General features: G+C 40.5%; 1 protein-coding gene across 7 annotated transcripts in view; it reads right to left on the reverse strand.

The window, feature by feature from the left end:
• Window positions 1-995: 995 nt before the first annotated feature.
• The window catches only part of kcnj14 (potassium inwardly rectifying channel subfamily J member 14), a 32,024-nt gene continuing 11,240 nt past the window's right edge, over window positions 996-21,779 (reverse strand). Inside the window, exons 1-7 of one of the 7 annotated variants that reach the window (XM_069537007.1) lie at window positions 15,552-15,707; window positions 8,884-8,987; window positions 8,248-8,676; window positions 7,701-7,784; window positions 5,510-7,336; window positions 4,136-4,453; window positions 996-3,650 (exon numbers count right to left, since the gene is read on the reverse strand). In XM_069537007.1, coding sequence (XP_069393108.1) covers window positions 3,420-3,650; window positions 4,136-4,453; window positions 5,510-6,571 — 1,611 coding nt within the window. In that variant the 5' untranslated portion in view covers window positions 6,572-7,336; window positions 7,701-7,784; window positions 8,248-8,676; window positions 8,884-8,987; window positions 15,552-15,707 and the 3' untranslated portion in view covers window positions 996-3,419. Of the gene's footprint in view, window positions 3,651-4,135; window positions 4,454-5,509; window positions 8,677-8,883; window positions 8,988-15,551; window positions 15,708-21,779 lie in introns of those variants that run through there. The other 6 variants (XM_069537005.1, XM_069537006.1, XM_069537002.1 and 3 more) reach the window with 6 other exon arrangements.

A 21,779-nucleotide genomic window follows, 5' to 3' on the forward strand; every position in this document is an offset into this window, starting at 1 on the left:
AGAGAAAAGCGTCCAATCAAACTCTACAACTGAGCAGTAGACCCGCCTCGTGAATGCGACGAGAGGCTTCCGCCCACAAATGGGCACGAAACCGCTGCGGTGACCAATGGCGTCAACAGGAACGCAACATTCTCTACGATAAGCCAATGGTAGAGAAGGAGAGGCGGGGCAAGGTTTCACTGACGCGTCGAACAGCCAATAGGAGAGCTGCAGCAGGTGGCTGTGCGGCAGTCTCGCGCTAGAGGGAGGAAGTTTGCGCGCCCTTTGTTTACCACGCTGAGGCGGAGAGCGTCCGCAGACACTGATCTGAGATCGGACTGACTCGGGTCTCCGTCCGAACACAAACGAGGCTCACTTGAACCGATCTGACTCCAGGCGCGTGATTCAGATCACCCACGAAATCCCACTGAGCCCGAGCTCCCCTGGTACCAGCGTTCACCGAATGTCCCAGGAGTCACAGCTACAATGATGAAATGCTTACATAGGCTATATACAGAGAATATACATATACACATCAAATAGATGAATGTAGCAGTTAAAATAGAGTGAACCCTTTCTGCTCAACAAATAGAAAGTAAGTGGACCTTAACTTAAATGCTCATTTTTGTCACATAACACTTCACCTTTACAGTCCCACCTCTGTAAATGTGGTTATACTCATACTACAGTCATCTTCAGCTTCATAGTAGGAATTACATGAATAGGCCTTTTCCTCAGCTTAAGTTTAAATGACCATTTACTGCCTGAGCTACATCATCTCTGCCATAGAAAGTTGCTTCATTTGATATAAACAAGTACATTTTTGGGAAACTTGCTTTTTTTTTTGAATACTCAATTCTTTCAGCATAAGATGTTTTATGTACATCAGAAGGTTTTCATATTGGATCTGAGAACATACAGATTTGTTTAGTATAGGTCGAGAGACCCTTACACACCAGCAACAAGATTTACTCATTTGTTTTGCATCAAGAGAGCTACAAAGAGACTGAATAAAGAATCAACATATAATTGCAATCCATTCCCCATTTTATTTCTTCTACAACAGTTCAATTTCACTTGGAAGTGCTCTGTGCTTGTGGCAGCTCTGAAATTACATTTCTACATTGTAGCAGAGGTTTTCCATAAAAAAAAAAAAAAGCCAAGGAAAAGTGGCTACAGGTTTTCTTATTTTCATCTCAGTAATTTATTTAAAATATCTGTAGAATAACCATTTAATATGAGTAGTGAAATTAAAAAATGATCTGACTGTTGGGAGCATTTAAAAAGGAACTTGAAATGATGGTGCTTTAAGCTCAAGTTACATTTCACTGAAGTGGAGACAGGGTGAATCTCATGACCCACTGTGCAGCCTAATAATAGAACATAGTGGCCATGAAGGAGAAGTGGAAGCAATGACACAAACACAGAACAGCAGTGACATTAATTGTAACAGATAATATGTCGTCTATGCCTCAACCCCCTGAGCTTATCGCAGAACATCTTTTGAATAACTCCAATAAAATACTGCGACTGATGCATTGAGACCAACCTGTGCTGCTGTATTTTTATCAGTGATATTAGTCTCTGTAGATTACTTAATGGCAAAATACAAAGAACAGCTTCCCATGTTGTGCTTTCGACTTAATATCACGGTGCATTCCTGACATGCCTTCCTTCTTTTACCAACACGTCAAATACTCAGGTAGCATAATGTACTGTAACTTATTACAGGAAGAAGATCCCAGGTGCTTTGTTATATACGTACAATGTGCAACTATAACAGTCTACCTTATATAGCTTATATAGATAAAAGCATCTATCTGTTATCAGTGCATGGTAATATACTCCTCAGTCACTGAGCAGATTCACAGTAATTATTTGCAGAGATGTTTTGTCAACAGAGAACAATATACTGCAAATATTAAGGTGAAAAAAACACTCTTGCATAAAAACACATGATGAATACAATAAAAATAACCTCAACGATGAAGGGCCAGTTGCCAAATCTGTGGTCTGTTATGAAGGCACCACCCACAACACTGTTCTCACATTTTGTAAGAGAGACCAACATTAACCCATTAGAATTAAGAGGGTGTCACAGGATTTTATGGACATGAAAATACAGAACACTTTTTCTATGAATGTCATCTATATTTTTCAGTTCAGTCTTCATCGGTTTGTATAGAAGGTAGACAGCTGTTTAACTCTGAGATGTAGAATTCCAGCCATCCTTCACCATAACACCTCATGCACTCAGTTTAACTTGTTCTAGTGATGCTGGAGGTGCATGCAGGCCTCCGGTGTGTTCTTAGTCAATGAGAGTCAATTCCTTTTGCCTTGGATTCAGTCCAAAACATCAAAAGGTCCTCCAAGAGCCAAGAAACTTAAAAGATTATAAAGTCAGAGCGCAGTCAAGAATTACAAGAATCAAAAGTAACAGAGCAAAACATCACAGTGTGGTTGATTTGAGCGACAGAGAACATGAATATATACTGTAGTTAGTAGTGCAAGAAAGAAAGTGATTTACTGGTCTGGATACAGCCAACATCATGGCCAACACGGCCAACACCAATAAAAATGGCAGAATAAATAAAGATTAAATGATTCAAACGTTACAATCAATGAACCTGGCAATAGAAAAAAGCCAAAAAAACAAACAACATACAGAACATTACATGGGAAAGAAACTGCTCAAAGCCGCTGCTAGATTTCAGCTGTTTCTCCATGTTACTGTTGATCACTTTGGCTCTACAAGTAAATTAGCCACCACCTGAATTGTCAACACCCACCGGGGGTCAAGTATCATAAAATGTGCACTATTCATACTTACCATAAGAAGATAAAACCCTAAAGTGATAAGTCAGCATCATCGTGGAATACATTCCTGAGTAGTTAGTACACTACCATGTGTTTCTTACAGAAGCCATCTGAAATAGGTCAGAATTTTCTCCAGGATCACAAAACAATTGAGGTGCTGCTGCGGGTTAGAGCCACCATGTGGTGCTGTTGCATACCCTGACAGTCCGGCATTAGAGCCAGATGAGTGTGCTGTGGTAGCGATGGGCCAGATGTGAGACTTAGCAGACAAGTTTTGATGATTATGAAAGATTGCCAGGGCCAATCAGACAACTAGGTCAGTGTAGTTACTCACCTCCCCAATGGACTGACCCCAAACCTGACACTCGCTCTCTCTATCCATCCATTTCCTTTCTGTTTCTTTGAAACATCTAATCTGTATAATACTCATCTAAATCTGGCAAACTTCTAATGGATCTTTTAATCTGCTCCAATACTAGACTTTCTTTCCAGTCTAATCACTGAATCACCTTTCTCTCTTGGTTTGCTCATTCCTTCCTGTCTAAGCCTCTCTCTTTTTGCCTTAACATCCTCTATACTCCTGGGTCAACCCCCTACGTCTTTTCCCTTGAGGCCATCTAGGTTCAGTTGTAGTGGAGATGTTCTGCCAGGGATGGCCTTCGGGTGGGTGGAGGGGGACACTCAGGGTCTCGGTCAGGCTCATCATCAGGGGAGGCAAGTTGCAGAGCCACTTCATTCTCATAGCAGAATGAGGAGCGTGAGCTTCGGATGTATTTTTCCTCAGCCAGCTCTTTAGCACTACATGAAGGTGTGTTAGGGATTTCATATGTCCGGTGGAAGAAAGAATAATCCACCTGAAAAAAAGGGCAGAACACAATAATTTTTCAGTAGTGTGTATGAGGATGGACAACATGTCACATGACAGCTCCCAAAAGTTAAGCCAAATCATATTGATAGTTTGGGTCATAACCCATAACCCCTCCATGTTAGCAGATAGGATATGGACCAAACTAAAATATCAATGTGCACCTTAAATAACTTTTTCTTAAAGACAGTTCTGTTATTTTAGGTAGTTGTTGTCACACTGATGTATGTAGTGCCCATCTCGTAAGTTTGGTTTTGATTAGTTATTTGATGTTAAAAGAATGGCAACACCCATATCCTGGATATTTTAGATCCATTTTTGTCCAATGGGAAGTCTATGGTTTGCAAGGGTGGCAAGTGGTGCTTTGAGCTAAATGCTAACATTACCCTGCTCACATGATTACAATGACAATGCTAATAGATAGCTAGATAAATGCTAGCAGATTTAAGGGAAAGATCCATATTCCTTCCTGACCTGGTAGCAGTCTTTCCTCTCAAAGAGCACTGGTTCAAAGCGGTGTCCCCAGAGGATTTCGGAGGCCAGGTAGGAGCTTCGGCACTGTGTGGTCATGGCTGTTGCCTCCACCATTCCCTCGAGTATGACAACAACCTCCAATTCAGAGTCACTCTCCAGTGTTTTTCGGTCCATCTCAAAGAAGGGAGACTCGTCATTGATCTCATGGACTATTGTGACAGGCGAGACCAAGAAGATGCGGTCAGTACCAGTGTCAAAACCCACGTTGATGTCCACATTGTCCAGTGGCAGAAACTCTCCCTCTGGCGTAACCCTTGCCTGGGAACAGGTTGGGTATAAAAAGTAAAAATAAGTCATTATTAGGATATTTAAAACTTTCCACATTAGATTGATTGATTTTTCACATGTGGTAAAATATGAAATGGATACCAGAAATGATTTCCAATATGAAACAAACAAAAGATAAAGGCATGGCATGGTCAAATATAATGAAGCTGTAATTCTGGCTATAAAGTAGAACAAAATAGTATAGGAACCTTGAAAGCTATATATTGTATATGAATTTTTTTAATACACATAACATTTCCTCTGATCATCTGGAAAAACAGCTTTGAAAATTAAAGTTCTTACCCTGACCTAAAAGCTTAGCATTGGGTTATAATATTCAGCTGAATTTCGTCATACCACCAATGCATAGGCTTATCACTCACCCAACCCTTACAATTTTACAATATCTAGTTCCAGCATTTAGAATTGTATTTCTTTGATCCTTAATCCCATCTGCCCTGTCTGAACTTTGATATGTTTATACTATGAAGAGATATCAAATGTAGCTGTAGCCTCAGTGTTACACAGATTTTAACCCTGCTGGCAACTATGGCAACATACGCACATTCAGAATTAATGACAACAAAATCTTTCCCATAAAAGAAATAAACAGTAGGGTAAACATAAGTAAACATACAGTACAATCACCTGACCCACATAGATACAGTACACAAGAGAAAATGAGATGACAAAGGACAATAGTTCGTAGGAAGAATCGTAGGCAAGTTAATCCATGGTAAATCTTCCTGACCCCTGAGAGAAAATAAAACAAGCTCTCATTAACTGTGGTTCACAGTATACAGGCCAGATGGTCTCAGCACTCTCTCTCTACTGCAACCTTTTTTGCTCTACCACTCTCTCACAGTAGCAACTTCTATTTTTGGTGCTTTATTTAAGAACTTTTCTTGGAAGTTTTAACCTCACAAGATCATTTTCATGATGTTTTCCTGACAAATTAAAGTCTTGTGTCTCGTATCATCCCCATATTTTGACATCTCTCTTTTTTCCATCATGGTCATGCTCATTATTAATCTTCCCTCCACCTACCTTCAGTAGTTGTGCTCTGACGTGGGCCTCTACCAGGTGGCTCTTGCGTAGGTTTCCAACCCTCCACATCATGCAGAGTTTCCCATCCCGCAGTGCCACCACAGCTGTTTCAGAGAACACCAGTGTTTCGTTGCGCTTCTTGGGCTTGGCAATCTTTGCCATCACTGCCCCGATGATGAAGGCGTCAATAATGCAGCCCACAATGCACTGCAAAACGACCGCCACCACCGCCAGGGGACATTCTTCGGTCACGCTTCTGAATCCGTAACCGATGGATGTCTGCGTCTCCAAGGATAATAAAAAGGCCGCCATGAAGCTGTTCACCTGGAGAAAGCATGGCTCCTCAACAACTGACTCTCTATCAGACTCTCCTCCAGGACTGGCCTCTCCTGATCCCAGAGAGGACCCTGAGCTGGGGGTAAGCCGAATGGAGAGGTCCCCATGCGTGGAGGCAATGAGCCAGAAGGCAAATCCAAAGAGTAGCCAGGAGAGAAGGAAGGAGAGGGTGAAGATGACAAGCATCCAGCGCCAGCGGATGTCCACACAGGTGGTGAAGAGGTCACTGAGGTACCGCTGGCCCCTCTCGCTCATGTTGACGAAGGTGACGTTGCAGCGTCCGTCCTTGCCCACAAAGCGTTGTCGGGGCCGGCGGCTTGAGCGCCTGGCACGCCGGCGGCTGGTAGTGGAGGGGGAAGAGAGTGAATCCTTGTCTGAGCATGAATGGCCTTGCCCTCTTCCTCCTCCACTACTGCCTATTCCACTTCTTAGCCCTGAGCACTTTCCTCCTGCTCTCACCCCACCTTCTCCTCCTGCCTCTCCCCCAACTGACTCTCCAATGGCACTCTGCCTCCGTGCATTGTTGGTGTTGCTCTGAAGAGGTAGAGCTTTGCCGTTGAGGGCATGGGTCGGGGAGGGGCTGGTTGGGCTCCCTGACCCTGTGGGGCTCCCCCCTGCTCTAGCTGTATCTGCGGCACTCTGTGCCAGCCTCATGACCTCCTCCTCCTCCACTGGCCCATCCACCACAGCACTGAAGCGACGTTTCACTCGTGCCGCTCCCATCATGTTCTACTAAGTCTACTCTCTGTTATGGAGAACTTCCAACTTTCTCTGTTTTCAATGAGCCTTGATCTTACTGTTGTTGTGGCCGTTAAGCAGCTTGATATTCAGTTGAGTCAAGTGTGGAAACTGACACACAGTCAGTCCTTTAATCCTTAATGAAGAGATTATTGCAGGTCCATAGTGGCAAATGATAACCCAGAGGAATGTTCCTTTCCAGGGCATTGATCACTCACTTGTTTGGGTGTCCTCTCCACAACCTGTCTCTCGGCACAGTCTATCCTTTTAGTGATAGATACCTCAGCACAAAGTGGGCTGACTTGAAGTAGTTCCAGAGGTGCATCATTTAACAAATCAGTTACAATCACAGCTGAAATAAAAGATGCAGTAGCCAAAGAAATCTTTCTCAAACAAGAATTGGTTTGACGAGGAGCAGTAGGGCTGGGCTGACCTCAACAGACATCAAGAGCATGCAGTGGTTCAGTTCAGTTCATTAAAAAGGAAACCTTGAGCAGGCATGACTTCATAAAAGCTATCGACTGAGGATATAATGGAGTAAGAGGATGGGGATGGAGACATTTCAAGGATTTACAGCTCATTGTAGGGTACTTTTCACAATATTGTGACAAGCTGCAAATTGGACATACGAAACATACCAAATGAACTTCTGACAGGATGATATGATAAAATTGTTCATGCATAAAAGACAAAACAAAATAAATAAAAACATGCAAATTCTTACGATCAAAGTTCTTCCTAGTTTCACAACCCCTTGGTATGGGCATGAGGAAACAAAGAATACAGCAGTTTCAGTAAATTACAGTTTTACAGACATTCCACATCAATCATAATTTTGTACCAATAGTCTTGGATAAGGGAATGACAACACTTGTGATAAATACAGCACATCTGTTTTAGCTGACTAGACGTTCCAATTCACAGGTCAAAAAAATGGAACCCTCTCCCAGTAAGAAAGGCCCAACTGACGCTTTTGTTTGCCATCTCCTATGCAGTCATGTCACTGTTTTAACAGTTTCACATTTTCTTTCACAGGGTCCACATATATGTTTGATGGCCATTGTCAATTTGATGAAGACTTGTTTTGGGTACTGAGAGTTGCATGGATAATACTGACCTGAACTACAACTATATGCACCCGTCTCTCATGACAGACAGACCTCATCACAGCTCAGCATTTCAGCTGAGAATTCGTCTACACCTGACAAAACATAAGAAGAGCAGAAAAAAGAGAGAGATTACTTTACTCTATCATTGACTTTACTCAGGTTTTTAGTGTGGAGTGGTAGATTTATACGGAAGGAAAAGGTAAGTTTTTCTACATTTTTCTGGAGGTCTGGTGCCATGGTTGATAGATCAGGTGTAAACCAAAGGAAGGAGAGGAGTTGTGAACTAAAGTGACAGAGAGCATAACTGGGTTTGTTGTCTCCTTCTCTGCATCCCTGTTTGAACTTGATCACAAATGGCTACCTGAACATCAGAGAGGGTTTCTGCAAAGATTAGAGATGATGATCATCATATGCAGATGCAATGTGTTAATACATTTAAAAGGGTACCACAAATTAATGGCAAACAGAATGCAGAGATCCTTAACATATACAAATGAGTCATAAAACCTGACAAAGTTGAAATGTGCAAATACATCTGGTAATAAAAAGATTTACCTTGCCCATCCATGTGCAGAGAGCTCTACAAGTGAATCATGTCAAAGTATCCACATCCAGTCTCTTTGGAACAGTGGGCAGAATCAACCCTGAGCTGTGGCAAGTTCAGAACTGAAAAGCATTCACTCATGAGCGACTGCTATAACTGTACAAATATACAGAAGTCCATCAAGCAGTAACAGCAGGGTAGATTAAAGTCTACAACAAATGGAAATGGGGAAAGAGATCCCTCCTAAAGTCAGAAGTGACGTATGGGTTCATCTTCACTTGTGTGTTGACCTTCTCTCCTGACTCATGTTCAGTAATGGTACTAAGCAAGGGGAGGAATCACAGGAGAAGGCAACAGAAGAGTTTGCTGGTTTTCCTGTTCCCTTTGTAGAGTTTTGTATTCCTTTGCTTTAGGGTCTTCTTGTCTAATGCACAGCCAGTCTTTAAAAGAGAAAGACATGAGAATAAAAAACAAAGAATGAAAATGAAAAGTAATGTTGATGTTACAAAACACATGCTTCAGCAGTTACACATGTACCCCTTTGGCGTCTAAAACGACCTCTCTCTCTTCACACGAATGTACCAAACTTTATATTGCAGTTTAAATCTTAAGTATGCTGTATATGATAAATGTCTAATAGAACCTACTGATGATGAATCTCTTTGGTTCCTGTCCTTGAAGTGTCACTGGATATTCCTAAAATATTGGTGGAGATTTACCCGCAGACAGTTTTATAATGCAATCATGGAACCTGCAAAGAGAAGCAGAGAAAATGTTTTACTCATTTACTATCTCTGTCTTCAGAAAATACACAAGATGAACAAAATTGAAAATACACGGAGCATAGAAATTGCTGATGTAGCGTTAATATTCATGTCCATCATTATGGAATTCCTGAAACCCTAAATTCAATCCTTAAATAAGTATTCAGTACTCATATTGGGTCAAGATACAAAGTGGTACAGGGTGAGTAATCTTGGATAAATAGTGGATTAGAGCCAATAGGCTGGAAGGATTTCGTAGTCAAACATTGAGACCAGGACTGTCGCTCAGAAGAACGACTGGAGTCTGAGTGATGGCTGGGGTGAAGAGGTAGTATTTCTTGCTTGGGATATGGCGATATGCCGTGGATTACAGCTGCGCTTGTGACTCCGGTAATCTCACCGATGGTTTTGCTAATCCGCGGAGGATTTACATAAGAGCGGCTACTGTTATAGAAAGTGGCAAAAATATCTATAAACACACACAGGTGGGATACATCTGGGTATACACAGGGTGTGGGAAATAAGTAGTCACTCCATCTGCTTGTGTGGACTACAAATATGTTGTTACAATTATACCGTCAACAGAATTTGAGATACAGAACAAATAAATTATGTAGTGAACACCCAGTAGAGTGCACAGTTTTCTTAACCACATTTTAATTCACTAAATCCATATTGTTATTTGAATCTGCAAATTACAGGCACTCATAAATATCAGTCCCCCAACACATGGTTATTTTTTCCATCAATATCCATAAATGATTCTCTGAGAAAGCAATAACAATGAAAAACTCCCTATCACATAATGTAAAAGAGTTAAAAAGGCCTGGATCTGGTCACACAAGGAATTTTAATGATTTGTTCCTGAGGTTATGTTCCACCACCTCCACACAAGTTTCATGGAAATCTTTGGAGCTGTTTTTGCATAATCCTGATAACGAACAAACAAAGACAAAAACATAACCTCCTTGGTGAAGATAAAAAAACAAAAAAACACTTAAGATTGAATCACCTGGCTAAATGCTGTAAAGATTTGTGATAAAGAAAGTTTGTTAACAAAACAGACTAAATGGAACATATTCAAATCTACAGTTTAAGGTTTAAGTGGAATTAAAGCCTCACCTCCGCCAAACAGTCAAGTTGCAGTTTTAGTCCAACAGATGTATTAAGTGTATTTGTCAACTTGAGTAAGGATTTTTGAGTTATGGCCAAAGAATGTTTTGTGAAGTCACAGAGACTGTAACCTTTGTCAATCTAATTAATTAAACATTTGTTGCAAAAAGTTGAAATTCCCACAAGACATTGCAGAGGTAATGTGTTCAGGAGATTGGGACAGGTGATGTATTGCCTCCGCACCACAGAAGCTGGTGCGTGGCATATAAAAATGTTAATCTGCCTGGCTTGTGTTACTCAGTGTTCAGTTAATGTGTGCTGAGGCAGTCCTGACCTTGGTGCCTCTACTGCAGCACCTGCCAACACTACCAAATGAATGAGCTCTCAGCTCTGCTATCTCAGTGATTGGGCTGAAGTGTCGCTGGACAAGTCTGCGACAACAGCTAGAGAAGGTGATGAGGGAAGATTTTGTGTGTGTGTGTGTGTGTGTGTGTGTGAGAGTCCATGTGAGGTGGAAAATATCTCAAATGACTCCACCTATAAGAACATTGACAGAGGGGTGTGTGGGAAAATTGTTGGTGTGAAGTTGTTGCTTCACACTTTCAGGACCTGCAGAGCAGCATCCAGTCCACAGTCCTTCCATATATGATGAAGGCTGGGTGATGTGATGGGACTAACGTCTGTGGGTCCTTTATCCAAACAGTGTGCAGCAAACATCCACTCAGAAATATCATTTTACAGGGGTTTTATTTGCAGTCCTGGAAAATTCATAGTTTAAATTCATAACAGTAAATAATATTTATTTACTGTTATGTGATTTAGCATACTTTTCAATATCAGTATCTGTATCAACTGCAAAAGGAAGAGCAAAAGTCAATAATAGACGATAATATAGATGCAGTGATAAGTTGATTAATTTCTTCATCAATTGGTTTATGTAGAACTTAAGCTTTTGTTCACATTAGCTTGAGAAATAAACTTGCTTATCACTTTGGCCTTAAGGAAATTGTAATTTCCACCATAACCACTAACCAGTACATTAATTAATTTAGAAATAATCTGCAGATAAATTGATAGTGAAAATAAGTTTTATTTCCATTTTTATTTTTTTTTCTGTAGAGTTTTTCCTTATCTGATTTTGAGGGCTGAGAAAGAAATTACTTAGTCTCCTAATAGCTGCTAGTGATACCAAAGCCAATGCAAATAAATCACTTAATAGACAGCATATATTGGACAATCGTTTTACAACTCCTGGTTGAGAATAATTGTGAGCTCTACATTAACCCAAAAACTTTAACCAGGGACATCTGCTTTGATAATTATGTTCACAATTCTCCTGCTCGACCAGACTAATCCAATTCCACCACATATCTTTCCCCTTGGGTCTCTATCCATGTATTCCTTCTCTCTGTGGGTCACTGTCCTCTCTCTTTCCAGATTATCTGCTCATATTAATATGTTTTTTGCCAAGATTATGTTTGCAGTAAAATGTGATTTCACTGTCATTGAAAAAAGTTCTGAATAGACAATGTTCTTTATTTGGCCGTCACTTTCCTTGCCTACTCTTTGTGATATGCCCGTCATTTACTAATCTGATGATAGAACAGTTATGTTCACAATCTATTTTTACTCTCTAAAGTGTTTCATAGGTCGATAATGGTTTGATGATGGAGCTTATTTATTACCGTGTACACGATGTACAAAACCTCAGTGAACCACTACATTCCGGAGCCACAATGCAAATATGAGGCCATCAATACTCTTTATTGATCAGTGGAGGTTTGAAACAAGGGCACAGATTGAGTCTTTCTCTCACCCTCTCTCTGTCTCGGGCCTATTTCGCTCAGTCTCTTTTACTTTAGGTGTAGTTATTCAATTCACTTCAGGTTTAATTAGCACAAACAGCTACTATAGCTTTAATAGAATGAAAATATCAAAGGAAAGAGCAGAGACATCACCACACCACAGTGACCTTTTGCTTTTAGCCTATCTGATCAATAGAGCTCTGGTGAAGTGTTGATCTGGTGGCATCACTCATATGTTGCGATAACTGTGGCTGATAGTTGAAGCCCTGGAGCAGCGAACAGAAATAGATGCTGCGTCATAAAGAGTGGCATCCAGCTGAATATTAGCAGACATTAAAACCAAATATGTCTCAAAGTTTTGAGGTTTTGACCTTAATATGTTATGATTATGATTTTGTTAAGTACTATACAAATATTATTATTATTATAAAGCATTAAAAATGTGAATATGAAGGGTTCAATCCAAAAAGGCTGACTTTTCCAGAAAATGCTGCTTGATGAATTCTTGAATATGTCGGACCATAATAGTTCTGTAGCATGTTGTATTTCTATAAACTGAATAGATTTAGTATTTACAATATCCTACAGCCACTGGTTTCAGCTTATGGAAACAACTGGCTTCTCTACCTATTTAGTGTTGCTCTTCCTACACCATTGTCAAATTTGTGATGTATAACGTAATAATTTTACCGTTCTTGTAACACGATCTGTTGCATTTGCCACTGGCATGTTGTAGTCTGAATGTTGCTGCAAGTTTGTGTTCTTTACTCATTATTTAAGAGTTTTATATAAATTAATTTTCTTTTTGGAAATGATGGAATTACTTAAATTGTCTGAAAAAAAATAATTGATGCAGCAGCTTGAGACATACTTTCTTTTCTGCTCCACACCAACCTGGTGACTACATTCCCCACAATGCAATTAAACCAGCGACTGTTTGGTCAGATATTCAGCTGTCGCAGCCTCACGCTGCAAACCTCAGGCTGATATGTGCAGCGGACAATATCACTTCCTTCTAACCCTACACACTGATTTTTAATTCATCCCAAGCGTTAAGCCCTAAGCTTTGACCAATACTGACTCAAGTAACATCACGTCAGACGATGAGTCAGCCGTCACACACCTCCATCTGGATCCAGAAAAGGCTTTTTCACACACACAGCATTAAATTAACTAATCCAACACTTATATTCCTTTCTTGCCAAGACCACTAGTGAAATCTCAAAAATGTGGATTCATCTGAAATGCTATAGACACAAAGACCATTATGTATAGTCAGAGCTGCTTAATTAGTTAAATATCGTGAGCACACATTTAAAACGTACTAATGAACACACGCACGCGCGCACACACACACACAGGTCACTCTTGAGGACATTATATCGACTTGCACACACGAGAACATCTGATAATAAGCACAAATGTGGAGTCATCTTGGCAGCGGGCCTTATTCTGACTAATTGAAGCTTTTCTGCTGCTGTCTCTCCCTCAGCTGAGCACGGTGATCGAGGTCAGTGAGTGATAACAACCAAATGTTAATCAGAAGAGATCAGAAGGAGCAGGTTGCAATATGCCAGTTAAAACGCCACACAACACTTTTTTCTAATCAAGAAAAATCAGAACACTAAAAAGACACAATCAAGACTGATAAAGTTGCCATCAATATTAATAGCTTTGCACATTTTATACCTATTCTGTTTAAAAAAACAAGTATACACAAGAAGACTACCTGAGCAAATAATGACGTCTTCTTTGGAACAATTATTAAGGCGTGTATAGACACAACTTTTACTTTTGTTTTCAACTTAATTCAGTCATAAAATGTGGACTTAAAATGACAATGAAGTTAAATCAACACCTCGCTGACATCACAGTTTATTGCTGTTGTATTGGGTTGAACTCAAATTTTAACTTGCAGAAAAAAAATTAAAGTTATGGTACGCCCTGCCACTGCACGCTCACCACTCCCCAGAGATCAAGATACACGACTGCACCGGAGCATGCCATGATAACAGCACATGCTTTCACCCAGCCTTCCCATGAGCAACATGCTATTTGCAGATATATGCATCTGATATGTGCACTGAAAACATGTCAGAGTTCCCCCGCCTGGAATGTCTGGTTATGACGATGCTGTTGACGTAAAGTGAAGTGAGTGTATTACTCAAATATCCTACAAGTGCATATCAATGTTTGTTGGTGAAAATATGGAGCTTTAGAAGAGTTTGATGTTGTACATGGTTAATTGGTTGTCAATGTCCAAAATGGAAATATGCTGAATGTAGAAATCAGAGCAGTTAAAATGGAAACAAACACACTGCAGCTGAAGTAAAACACTGATGCATGATATTATCTCACAATACCATGACATACTGTCACATGAATCATCTTACCTCCTTTTGATAGTCTTTAAATCAAGTAGCTTCACTATGAAAAAAGTTATTTCAACTATGCAGTTACTTCATATGTTTTAAAAAAGAAAATCCAAAAGACTACAAATAGAATTGAGCAGGACGTTAGAATGACATGAGCCTTGCAAAATGTTGAGATGTTTTATGGGAAATTAGGATCCAGGGTTTATAGAGGTTGACCCATGGGACTAAAAGTTGGAAAAATCTTGGATCTGGAGTGGAGTTTATATACAGTATATATAAAGTATATTCCATCATAATTAACTTGTTAACTTGTGCCTACAAATCCAGTCTTACATCCAGTCTTACAAAATGGAACAATGAGCACCCTCTAAAATTAAATCAGCTGGGAAACAATCTGCTGTCATATTAAAATCCAACCTCTTTACCTCTTTTTGAAAACCCCTGAGCCATATGCCTTACAACCTTATTTAAACATGCTCGATCCACCAGTGCTGTCAAAGCTGCATTAAACCTGTATAACAACCTATATGTGTACGAGCTACTGTGCATTTAGCAGAGAAAGCAGACTCTTTCAAAACCACATGTGCATTGTACATGTGCTTCATGGTGGTTTGTCTCATCTCATTGATTTTGTCAGCTGTCCACAGGCATGAGGTCATTTTAAAACCCATTTCAAAATACAGCTGTGTTTTCTATCAGTCCACAACTCACAAAAACAAAAAAGGATTAAAGTCTAAATCATCAGGACACACTGAGCTCTCTTACACCATCATATCTGTTCAGGTCTCACTCTGGCATCGCTTCATTGCTCACTGTTTGTCTTTGAATTATTATTTCATCCCACAGTCCTGCAAAGTGCAAAGTAGAAATTGAAGAAACTAATGTCAAATTATAATTTGAAATTTTAATTTGACTAGAAACAGAAACACCCTCACTCTCACACAGGCTGTTACATGAAAAAACACACTCTGCACAAAGAACAAGGAAAAACCAAAGTTTAGGAAAAAGCAATAGTGTTATTATCACCAGGGCCACAGTTGACACCGAAAATCCAGATGTGTAAAACTGCAACATCTGCCTGGTGTCTTAGACTTTGGCTCCAGGAGTTAAAACAAGCATGAGCTCACCTGCTTTTCATTCCAAACTAAAAAGCTTAACAACGACCGATTCGCCACGAAGGTTAAATTAATTCTCCATCATCTCATGTAAACACTCTGAACATATTTACTGTTTCAAACATCGCTCCTCCTTCACTCACCCTCTGTTGTTCCTCTCGTTAGCTTCACCTTCCTCCTTTTGTGCAGAATTCAAGGATTAATTCATTCAATTTGAGAAACTGATTAGAAACCGTGCGCGAGCTGTCCCGTGCAGGCGCTGCTGTCAACTGTGCGCGAGCCCTCGAGCGCTGGATGAGCGCGCTCACGTCGCCTGTGATATGTGCCCTCTGCTGGGAGACGAGCACGCGCCTGTCCGGACCACCAGTGACCTTGTCATCGGAGTTAATCACAGTTTCTATGACCAATAGCCACGTGATTACTCTATACATCTTTATTCCTTTATAAAAACTTGTCTCACAAGTGTCACACGAATTACTTTTTATTTTATTTTTATTTACCAAAAGTTGAATTTAAAGGCTCAAGGTTTTTGTTGTTGTTGTCCCATTAGGAACTGTGTGTAACACAAGTTCACTTAATGACATCAAATCTATATCAAATCAAAAACTAATTTAGAGAAACTACAGCACTAATTTTCATTTAGCACATCAATAACACTTCTAATCAGATCCCATATAAGGACCTGCCTGTCAGTAATGATGCACTTCTCCCAGAGATCTTATATTTAAGAAGAGGTACAGCAGCTAAAAGGTATAATAATTATGTTATGTCTCTACCTTTATAATTATTATTGCATAAATGTGTTTCTATATACATCTTCTGGGCTAATTAGAAACAACTTTACCTTTTAACATTTTAATAGATTTTTATTTTTTTAAAAAGTAGTGTCGTTGGTGCACTTTTAAATATCAGACTTCAGTTCTGTCAAGTAAGATTTCTGTAATAAAGTCATATATTTTTGTTGTAAGATATCTTCTGAAAAATTTGATTTTATTTGTACTGATCATCACTTGAGTTATCCAGGGAATTTTGTGCATCTTTCTGTGTGTGTGTGTTTTACAGTACAACATGGTTTGGCAACACTATCCTTTATCATAGTAAAGCCAATCTGAATTTGAAAGTAAATGTGGAGACACAGACAAAATGACTATTAACTGTGTGTGTGTGTGTGTGTGTGTGTGTGTGTGTGAGAAGAAGAGAGAAAGCGACAGTGTGTTTTACTAATACTTAATCTGATTTAATCTCAGTCAAGGCGCCCAAGAAATGACCTATGATGTCATGAGCTCATTCTATGGGAATCAGGATGAGATTGAAGACTGAGGACAAACAGTGAAGATGTGACATAATGCAGCAGCCACAACAATCAGCTGCATCCAACAACATAAACATGTAAACACTCAGAACCATCTATTGAATGAATCACTACGACAACATGTGCTGTAATCTCAGTCTGGTGGTGCACAAAATATTTTGACATGACAATAAACCCGATCAATGTCATATAGATGACACGTAGAGCTGGGCGGCCTGTGTCATTTTAAATTGCATAAGTGTTTGTGTAAAAACACTAATTGTAATTGACCAGTGGAAAACTGTGAGGGAGGGGAGGGGTGGCAGGGAGACACAGAAAGACAGACAGACAGACAGACAGACAAACAGACAGAGAGAGAGGGAGAGGGAGAGGGAGAGCAGTTCAGAAGGGATCATGTCTGTCTCTGTGAATAATCCAAAAGTAATGCAGGTTTAGAAAGAACCAGGATAATGTTATTAAAGAAGATCACATTTATCACATTTTGGAAAAGTGAAGGGGAGAAAAATACAGTTTCTGCTGCCCTGGGTTGTCTTTTGTCCACTGTGGTGTCAGGCTGGCCATTGTGGTAATGCATCAAAAACTCAGTAGAGCACATACCTCCACCACCAGGCCCAACAGTCCCCTAAAACTCAATCAAGCTGAACCAAAGTTCACACACTCATCCATATCAGTACCTGTAATATGCCCTGCTAAAACCACAATTCACTCTATCCAGATGTTTGTTTGGATCCGAAACAAATTGCACACATGCATAAATGTCAGTCCCTTAAATTCTCTGAGAAATCAAGGAAAATATTACATTCAGTAAATAAATAAAAATACAGTTTCTGCTAATGCTATCGTGGTTGTTGGCCACTGTGGTGTCAGGCTGGTTGTTGGGATAATGCATCAAAAATCAGTTCAAACAAAGCAGAAGAGCACAATTAAGAGTTTCCTTTTTCTTAACTCGGCTGGTGATACCTGAATACTTCTGATGAGAAGGGGGAAAGGGACGAGAGACATTTTCTTTGCAGCTTAGTTACTGTGAAGACCTTGGTGGCATTAGGGTTTAATGCACTGACCACAAACTGCAACGTCCACTTAACACAGCCGGGGACCTGCATGTTCTCCTTTACTTACAAATCAGCTCACAAATAAACAGTAGGCAGCAATTTGACTTGATTCTCAAGCAACTGAGCCTCATGTAAATAACGTCTGACTTGCTTGTGCTAAACCGCTGCAGTCGTTGTGGACTAAAACAAACCACGAGAAATATGTGCATCTGGGACAGAACTTTCCTTTTTACTTGTTTGACTTGTAATGATGCAGAAAACCACCAGCAGCGCTCGTTTCTAGCAGCTCAACATCGAGCCAATGTTTCCACTGTTCATCTTCGATCACGGGTTATTTTTCACGCAGTGGTATTCACGATGAATCTTTTCATGTGCAGCAGTCATTTTGGAAATGGTGCTTAATTAACTATAGTTATAATAAATTAGGGAACATCTGCAGCAGGGAGGTAGCGTGAGGAGGGGGTGTCATCGTTTCTTCAGGTTCAAGCCCTTGAGTTGGCGTCCAGTCAGATACACTCATGGAGCACTGTGTAATTGTGTATGTGGGGATGCAATACTGATTCTCAGCCACCAGTGGGCAGGTTGAAACAATTTTTGCAGCCTATAGTGACCCTGCAGTAAAAGAAAATCTGTGCATCAATTTAGGACTTGAAAGTGAACTGAAGTGGTGGTTAGCTGCAGTGACCAGAGGCTATACACCTGGTTACCTAATGACAAACCAGGATTTAAAATGAGCAGCTGTGCCGACACTAAAGGAGCCGAGCTTCACACCTTCAGGTGTTTTATGACTTGAGAGATGCTGAACAGAGACAGCAACGACTTTTGTATAAATTAAGGATTTCTATGATGCAAAAGTGTGATTTAAATCCCTTTACACTCTTATTCATCACTTAGTTTTAGCTATTACCTGGAAGTAATTGAAAGGGCAACACTAGACAGCTTGCTGGTGAAGAGTTCACCTCCCTGCTGGCCTGGGTAGATGCTGCTGCTGGGATAACTTGGCATGTGGGCCTGTGAGAGGCTGATCTGATTTCTGCAGACGAGGCGTCAATCTGCAGGCTCAGTGTCGTATAACGGATTCCAGATTGTGTCATGGTCACAGAGGGTCCAAATTTAATGCTCAGTGAATTCAGGGGTAAACGCATATTGGTTCAATATGTGGTGTCTGCAATTTGGGGGCCAACGCAGAAGAAAGATCCTTGACACAGACAAAAGGCGTTGAGAGCATGCACTCACTAAAAGCTTTATATGAAGCTCAAAGTGTGCACAGGCAAACAGACCTGCTCAGTCAAGAATATGCAGCTGAATCAGGTCAAGGGACATGGCTGCAGGACCTATGTTGGTATTTTCAAGGGCTGACAAATTGTTTGATCTGCAGAATGTCAAAACTGCAAAACATGAGAATTTATCACATTTCCACAAGTGAGTTTTTACCATATTTTATTAAATAACAACTAGGAACCAAACTACACTACTCATACTTTTTACAGGTATTTCTTCAGAAAGCAGATGTCACATGTAAATTATGAGAACACAAATATATGCATAAGGGAATCATGGTGTGTACTCGGACTAAATACCAGGTAGTACTCAGAGCACTATATAAACTCTTGCATTGAGGGCACAGCAGAAGTTTGATGCACATCTGTAAACGCAGACATGCAGCAGAACTGGGGGGTGGAAGGAATCAATAACTCATCACAAGTTGTGAATCAGCCTGCTCCAACAACCATTCGTCACACAAACGCGAAAACGTCCGCCCATTTAATCAAGACTATGATACGGAGGACGGGCGGCGCTCGGACAGTTTGTCAGTCAGCTCGCTCTGGATTGGATAAGCTAATTAATGAAATGAACAAAGACAGCAAGGACGGCCAGGAAAAGGTTAGGGAGCTGTTAGTGTTTATGGGGCGGCTGTTTGTCATGCTGTGACTACCCACTGATTAGACACGTTACAGCCCCTTCTGTTGGCCGCGCTGCATCAACAGATGAAGATACACAGAATAATAATGGCTGTTTTTTCAAGGGAGCGCCAGTGTTGAGCTCAAGCTCCATTTTGTTTTTACACGCTCAACCTCTGGTGAACTCCCAGTAGCACAAAGACATCTCAGGGACCGTTTGGCCCCATGATGTCTCCACACTTGAGGAGCAGAAACCCCAGAATATAACACAAAACATGTGGTGAGATGTGGCGAGGACACAATTATTATGATGAAATACGTCAGTTTATCGGGAAGATATAATCCAATCTTTGATATAGTCGTGTTTTGTTGCTGGGTTCCACTGTGATGGAGCAAGAGACTAACTTCTTTCTCTTTTCTCTCCAATGAATAAAACAATCGACTGAAGGATGTGATGAGATTTTTATTACTTTCTTTAACATGGTGCGATAACGTGTTAGTCTTGGTGGAGGAAGTGCTCTCTGAGTGCCCTTCTAGATTTTTCCGTCTGTTGTTCAAATAAGTAATACAAGTTACGAATGGGGAACAGTTACTGGAAATCAATTTATCAAGAATATCTGCAGATTTTTTCATTGTAAAAATAAGTTTGGGTTGCGACACTTATTGATAGATATGGTCAAACAGATCATTACTGGCCATGTCTTGTGATAAATCTAAAAAACATATTATAGTTAAAAACACAAATTGTTGCCGTTGTGACATTTACAACCACAATCACTGACCCAGTTGTTGTTGAGCTGCTCTTCATAACGACAGCACAGAAAATCAAAGCAGCTCATAAGTGATCTTTCAGTTACCTTCCATATTAGCATATATTTTGAGATTGATGCAGACTAATTAATGAGGAGAAACAAATGGAGGTCAAAGCACTGGAACACAGCCCACACAGCTCAGGTAAATGTAATTAAACAATTATATAATGTGTCTGCACACACTGAGATTGATGTGTTCGGACAAAGACAAATAAACAAGAACAGTGCTCAGACCTTGCAGTTGTTTTTCCCCCTGCTTGTTTTTCTTTTCTTTTTTTCCATGGTTGCAAGTTAAGGTTGAGCAATATTCATTTCCAAATGTCTGATTTTACAGTTGATAATCATCTTGCTCCTTTTCCCCCCACTTCTATCAAAATGTGATACCTAGTGAGCACATAATATCACCTCATTAAATCCATCGTCTCTGTTTCCATCTGTGTGGTTCTACCTGTCCATCTCCTGCTATGAGTGAGCCTGGGTTTCTCATGCCTCCGTGGTCCTCTCCCCCCGCGCTCCTATTTTGGCATGCCTGTGCCAGGTATTTGTTCAAATTCCTCACACCCCGTGGGGATAGGTATGTCCCCCCATTCCCCCCCAGCCCCTCTCTCATCTTTACTGCCTGTCTCTGTCTATCTTACATACGCCAGCACATGTATGAAGCAGCCAACATGGACTCCCCACCACCAGAATGAGGCGTCCAGCCTGCACATTTTACTGGCAGGTCACAACTAAATTATTTCCAAGTTGTTCAGCCTCTTGAAGCTGGCAAACCGCAGCTGTGGGCTCTGCGACGTCCAGGCCAAAAACAACTCAGTGGATAACAGGCAACTGTAAGTTGCTTTTGATAACTCCTGAAAGACCCGTTTATTCGGAGATGTTGTCGGAGCTTTAAAGTTCGGCCACTTATTAGATCTACCAGATCAACTTTTCTCTGACATGGAAAAATGTTGATTCGGGCGAGTGCTCCGGATAATTAATTTCCTCTATAATTTAAACACAGTCATTGTATGAATCCCTTGCGGGGGGTGTGAGACACAGTGTGTTTGAACTTGAGCTGACGTGGTATTGACATTGGGTCAGGGTTGAACTCCATTAGTTATTTCAGTGCGTCATGAAATGACAGCAAATACGTTGTTCGGGAAGTTTGTCTCTCTGCTCTGCTCATAGACTCTAAACTCTCGACGTCCAAATTCAATTACACTGGAAGAATCAACTAAGTAGTTTTACGTGTGTGCTTCCATTTTTCAGGTATCCAGTATAAAATTACATCTATACTCACGAGAGGCAAGTGAAA

The sequence above is a fragment of the Paralichthys olivaceus genome, chromosome 13 (genome assembly GCF_024713975.1).
Source record: "Paralichthys olivaceus isolate ysfri-2021 chromosome 13, ASM2471397v2, whole genome shotgun sequence".
Lineage (NCBI taxonomy): Eukaryota > Metazoa > Chordata > Actinopteri > Pleuronectiformes > Paralichthyidae > Paralichthys > Paralichthys olivaceus.